This window comes from Hakea prostrata, chromosome 3 (assembly GCF_041222555.1).
Source record: "Hakea prostrata isolate BN-2017 chromosome 3, UWA_Hpros_2, whole genome shotgun sequence".
Lineage (NCBI taxonomy): Eukaryota > Viridiplantae > Streptophyta > Magnoliopsida > Proteales > Proteaceae > Hakea > Hakea prostrata.
The window spans coordinates 72,571,144-72,577,181 of record NC_142602.1 but is presented as its reverse complement, the minus strand read 5'-3'; the positions used below and the strand labels follow the sequence as shown (position 1 = coordinate 72,577,181).

Below are 6,038 nucleotides of genomic sequence, written 5' to 3'. Positions count from 1 at the left end.
GCTCCTCACACGGTAACGAAGAGAAAAATAAACAAATTTTGTAAAACAACGTAAATTACAGTTTTAACCCCACTTAAAACCATTAGAGTCACATGCATTTTAAGCAGCACAAAAAACAAATGAAAGTGACTTTCATAAAGAAAAATTAAAAATTGAGACTTATTCTTTACTTCTGATTTTTTCTTATTCTTTTTAAATAAAAACAAGCTGTATAAATTGTACTAAAGACTATCATTTCTATTTATTTAGATAAAAATTAAAAATAAAAATCATGCCAAAGACTCCTAAGCTACCAATTGAAATATATATATATATATATATATATATATGAAAAGAGAAGAAGGAGAGGGAGAAGGAGAAGGAAGGAAAGTTTAAACAAAAAAAAAACCTGAATTAACAGAGACGTTGGATTAAAATCGTTGTATGATGTGTGGGTCCAGAAGCAATGGCTCAGATTGCCCCGTCGGCTACAAATCCGTTTGTGTGATACCCAATAAGAATAGTCCAGCTGTTAAAATGTTGTCCGCCATAATTTAAGGTGGAAAAAGTGGGAACGCACCGTTTAACAAAGCTTCCAGACGCTTCCGAAGTCTATTTTGTTCTTCTCTCGTCTTCACCATTCTGCACTGTTTTCGTGAACTTCAGCTCCTCTTTTCTGCCTCTCCGACTCTGTTCAGCTGCTCAACATAGGAATTCATCTCTGAGAGATAGCAGTAGATCCATCTAATATTTTCTCTCTTCTGCTACCAATAAGGTCTGTTGTATTATTCTTACTGTGTTTCCTTCGTTTCTCTCTCAATTTTCAGCTAGTTGCAGTTGAGAAAATGATAATCAAAGCCCTTTTGACCCGTTATCTTTTTGCGTTATTGTTTCTAACATTTATTAACACTGATTTGCAGGGTTGGTTTGTGGCAGATCTTCTTTGTGCTCTTAAAGGATGTCTCATATCCTCTGGAACTATTTTTCTTTTCTTTTTTTCCTTTTTTTCATCTATTGACACTGATTTTGGGTTCAGTCTCTGTTGTTGAATATATAAATCTCATAATTCATGCCAAGGATTTCTGGGTGTTAGTGATGCTCTGTAGTTTCAGTGAAATACTCGAAAAAATTCGGGTCTTTGGTTGGATTTTGTTTGGCCTTAATTAGAACTTACGCGGAAACCAGAGAGAGCGTGATCGCGAGAGAGCTATGGCCAGGAACGGCTCAAAGGCGAAAGGCAAGGACGACGGATTAACCCCTGAACAACGCCGAGAAAGGTCATTATCTGCCTTTTTTATTTTTCGTCGTCAAGATCTTTTCTTGGGAGTTGTCGTTTTGATGTTTGATTCAAATTTTTTGTGTGCAGGGATGCAAAAGCTCTTCAAGAGAAGGCAGCGAGGAAAGCCGCACAAGCTGCATCAGGAGGGGATGCGGGAGGTAAAAGTAATAACAGAAACACCAAGAAATAACAGCAGTTGAGTAGGGGTTGATGGGATGTTAAGATAGATAGATTGGATTTGGGTTCTCTCTTTAGTAGTGAAATCATAGTGTTATATCATGTACATGGGTATGCAGATTCTTGTTTTTTTATGTTTCTATCTTGTGATGTCTATGTACCCATTGGTTTCGTCCATGAAATAGGTCATATGCGTCTCCTGTAACTTTCTGGGTTCTGTATTTTAATTTATATGTGGTCTAAATCTTAACTGCTGTCATTCTAGCAACTGCTGCTTCTGTTTTCTCTTGTTTAACTTTAGGCAAAATTTTCTGAAAATATTAAGTATTTGACTGATAATTGGTCTCTACTGATCTCAATCCGAATTAGGAAGAAATTGGGTGGAAACAGTTACCAACCTCAAATTCCAAGTTGAGTCTGCTGAAATCCCAATTTCCAAATTGGCTGATCTGATTCCAATTCCCGGAACCATACTTGTAGATCTTATCTCCAGTAGCTCTGGAAGGAAAAATCATCAACTTAACTGGATCTTTCACGTCTGAGATAATTTTTGGACTGACTTTGAATGAAACCTTCAACGTCAGTTTTAAGACTGTTTGTGTATTTATTCTTGGTCCCCTGATATTTTGGATGGATGGTGCATTTCAAACAGCTGAGAATTATCAATAATGTGAAACTAGTCGTGGTGCCTGATCTCCTTGTTGCAGCCAGTGAACCCTAGTTGTAGATTAACATTTCATCATTTGTATACGTTGGCCATTTGATATCTGTTGTTGCAGGCTTGCAGCTACTAATTATATATAGCAAATGTGGACTCCCAACATCTTCATGACCACCCCTAGGAATTTTGGAAATTGTTACCTGTTTTGATCTCTTACTGATGATTAGGAAGTTAAGTTAATGTAGATAATTGAGGTGGACTTCTATTTTGCTAGTTCAGCTAAGTGATTCCGTTCTCAAATGGGAAGAAATATGTTGGGACACTGAGAGAATAATTGATGCATTTTAGATGATGCAAGAAGAGGGATTGGCAGCATGAGGACTGGAGTTCTAGGCATCTTTTTAGTCTCTCAATGTCTTAAACATGCCGCAAAAGATATTGTTAATGTGGAAAAAGAGAAAATCATGAAGGATAATAGAAATCATTGGAGAGAGTTGGGTTTTTTTTTTTTTTTTTTTTGGTGGGGGGTTTGTTTAGTTAATGAATGATTAGTAATCAGAGTATTTCAGAGTTTAAAATTTTTGGCCAATAGGTGAGAAATAAGATTCCAAGTTGGCCAATGAGGTACCAAAGAGGTGAATGTGCTACTGGTAGAACTTCCATTTACTCTTCCAGGAATTAGTCTTGCATGCCCTTAATCAAGTCATTAAGAGGGGGGGGGGGCTAAGGGTGAATAAATTTGTAACTTACAGGTTTTATTGTGCCCAAGGTGCTGTTTTTTGGTTGAAGCAGACAAAATATTATCAGAACTCGTTTTTTTGTTCTATTTGTTTTTCAGGAAATTTGCATTTCCATTGATCCACATGTCTTAAAAGCTTGCTAAATGTGGACTTTGTTTAACTCCTCACTACAACCTAGTAACTTAGGCAATTGTTTTGTTTGACCTCATATGATGATTAGGAAGAGAGCCAAATCTAGGTAGTTTAGAACCCAAGTGATGGAGTGATTGATGGGATTCAGATGAAGCAAGATAAGGGAATTGGTGTTGTGAGGACTGAAGTTCTCGTCATCCTTCACCCGTTTTCAGTGTCTTGAGTTATGTTCTCCACAATGAAGAAGTCAAGAACGATCAGGGATAATGATCTGCTTGAAATGGTAGTTGGAGGAATAGTTATTTGATTATTTGTGGTCTAAATTTTGTGGCCATGTGCAACAGTGGAATCTCCCACCTGACTGATTGGGATACTGGAGGGCAAGAGGAGCCATTTAGTACAAAGTCACTTGTACATTTCTTGGAATTTTATTTGAACTGATTTTGCATTTGAAATTGTCATTCAAGTCTTGAACAGGGGAATCGGTTTTTTGTACTTTGGGGCATTTGAAACCCAAAGTGCAGTACTGTATTTGGCTCGACCATGCAAAACTATTGTCAGAACTCCTAATCGCTGCTCTTTAATTTTCAGGACGGCATTGATGCTCAGTAATCCATATGCCTTAAAAGCTGCTGATAGGTCATATTCAATCTGGTACAAGTTGTCTGTGTTATTTCCTCAGCGTTGCTACCTATGTTTCTCTGATTACAATATGGCTTTGTCTAGCACAACCTGCTAGTGGTTAGACTTCATACATGGTGCTCTTCTTCCTCATTTTATTCTTGAGTTTTTTCTTAATGGGTTGGGGTTGTGGTTTTGGGGGGAATGCCAGGCGGTTCTTCACTGGAGATCGGTACTGGCACAATGAAATATTCCTTGTTTGAACTATGATGAAGCTCAAACGCATCATCATGATGCTCCTGTCATTAGTTACCGCACCGCCTGAAGCTGGTGAACCTTGAAGTAAAGGTTATGTTGAAATTCTGACCCTATGGCCTGATGAAGTACCTTTAACGGTTGTTGCTGAATTGTTGCTAATGTATTGTTTGTGCTCCTCTCTCCTGCTTTTGCAGGACACTTGGTTTATTATTCTTTAGGTAGATAGGCATAGGTTTATTAGTACAAAACACGATATGCGAGAAAATCAAGCAGGGAAGAGCAAAGGAAGTCTGTTAAGTGTGTGTGGTTGTTGCTTTGATTGTGTTTGATTTATCAAGAAATTCAGCATTGTTCATTCTTAGGGAGGGTTGTGGATACTAGCAACCAAAGAACACAAAGTACCTCTACCTTCATTGCCAGAGCATAAAGCGAGGGCAACAGTGTTTGATTATTTGGGGTGGTGAGTTTACATCAATGACAGTGCAGGGTTTACGCCCAACTATGAGATGGTGACTATATGAGAACGAAAGGTACAGGTAGAAACATTATCCGTCACCATTCATATCATTAACTGTTGAAGACAAGCTTTGCAAAATCAGATTGTCATCTAACATTTAACTTCTAACTGTTTATTGTTATTGTTGGATGCTGGTTTCATGATAAAATGTCTCGTATCCTAATTCAATCAGCCTTTCTACCTGGGGTATTTTTTTTGCTTGCTGTCTTACTCTCTTTTGATATGGAACCTGGAATCTTGATATTTGTGAGAACCAAAAACCGAAAGCAGAAACTGAGGTTCTAAATCAAAGTGTTAAGAGCCAAACTTCTCCTCTGCAAGTTTCTACTTTTGTTTGAGTGGGAGATGAAATGAAGAATATGGGTTTCGGAAATCTATGCCTCCCTAGCTACTGATAAAGAAAACTCAATTTATTAAGGGGTGAATGTTGCAGGATGGCCATGAGAATACATTGGCAGAACATCTGGGTTTTCAACCCTTCATTTTTATTAACTTGAATTCTTTCACACTTAATTTATGGGAATCGGTTGGGCAAATTTTCAGCCTACAACTTTCTTAATCATCAGTGATATTGAAAAGCCTGAGAGCCTTTTCCATATGCATCTCTGAAGGACATTGCTTCAGCCCATGACTGTCAAGTCATACATTTTGGATCATCAGTTCGACCTCAACCATTGAGATTCAACAGTCGAGATTAAAATTTCAACCGATCAAGTAAGGGATGGGTAAAACCATACGAGAGAGAAAAGAGGTAGCAAAACCATGAGAGAGCCTAAGAGGTGTCGGTGAAGATACGTGGAGCCGAGGAGGCACGAAGTAAGTAGAGCCTGTAGTGTTAGAGTATAATACATTAGTATTATTTTCATATATTGATACTACTAGGCAAGAAAATATGGATTTGCAATGGATGAAGAAACCTCAGGAGTGAACCTTCGGTGATGATACCATGTTAAGTAAATGAACTGATGATCCCAAAATGAGATCATAATTTCATATTTATCGAATATGATATCTATACAATATATGAAAATAATACTAATGTACTAACATAGAGGATATGAAGATCTAATATTATAAATTATAAGTTAGTTCCGGATGTAATCAATTTAGGGTTGGATGAAGGACGAGAAAACCAAAGAAGAATAATAAGTGGAAGAAAAGTTCAAACCACAATAATTTTGTTTCATATTTCTTACACCTTTGATTTGTCATTTGAACTTCTGAATTTCTCACTCTAGAAGAATAAGGAAGTTGGTTTTGAGTTAGTCTTATTTAAATACAAAGTATAATCATAATATTGATTATAATTTTATGTTCACAAAAAAAAAAAGTATGAGTTGACTGTGTGTTACAAATTTTGTAAAAAACAATAATAATAATAATAATAATAATTTACTAGAGAAATTTCAACTCTTTGCATGCTTCTTCATTGACCAAATATATAAAAATATATATTCCCTTTCACTAATTGCAATCAAGAATTTTTGGGGGTCAAAACTTATTAAAATAATTAATTTGTGCAAGAACCTTTTGACTTAGCATTCATATTTTCCTCACCTGAATTATGTTAAACCCTCCTTTGCCTCAAATCATACTCCACAGAGATATTTTACCATTGGTGAAAGCGATAAGAACCTGTAGGAAAAAGACTTGTTTATGTATGTATGCATGCGT

At 36.6% G+C, this 6,038-nt stretch overlaps 1 protein-coding gene across 7 annotated transcripts; it reads left to right on the top strand.

The window, feature by feature from the left end:
• The first annotated feature begins 560 nt into the window (after positions 1-560).
• LOC149022997 (uncharacterized) lies at positions 561-5,532 on the top strand. 7 transcript variants are annotated; one of them, XR_016172504.1, is made up of 5 exons: positions 561-754; positions 900-944; positions 1,154-1,256; positions 1,346-3,622; positions 4,042-5,532. XR_016172504.1 is itself a non-coding variant. In XM_089150879.1 (4 exons), the coding sequence occupies exons 2-4, from the start codon at positions 938-940 to the stop codon at positions 1,446-1,448; spliced, it is 213 nt and encodes a 70-aa protein (XP_089007005.1). In that variant the 5' UTR covers positions 561-754; positions 900-937; the 3' UTR covers positions 1,449-5,531. The 7 variants fall into 7 exon arrangements, 1 of the variants encoding a protein (XP_089007005.1); XR_016172503.1 differs by having other exon boundaries at positions 1,346-3,726; XR_016172502.1 differs by having other exon boundaries at positions 1,346-3,937; positions 4,066-5,532.
• The last annotated feature ends 506 nt before the right edge of the window (positions 5,533-6,038 follow it).

Bases quoted from the DNA above. Each gene is read 5' to 3' on its own strand.
- LOC149022997 (XM_089150879.1), top strand. The intron at 1,257-1,345 runs GTCATTATCTGC...TTTTGTGTGCAG, and splicing joins CCTGAACAACGCCGAGAAAG to GGATGCAAAAGCTCTTCAAG.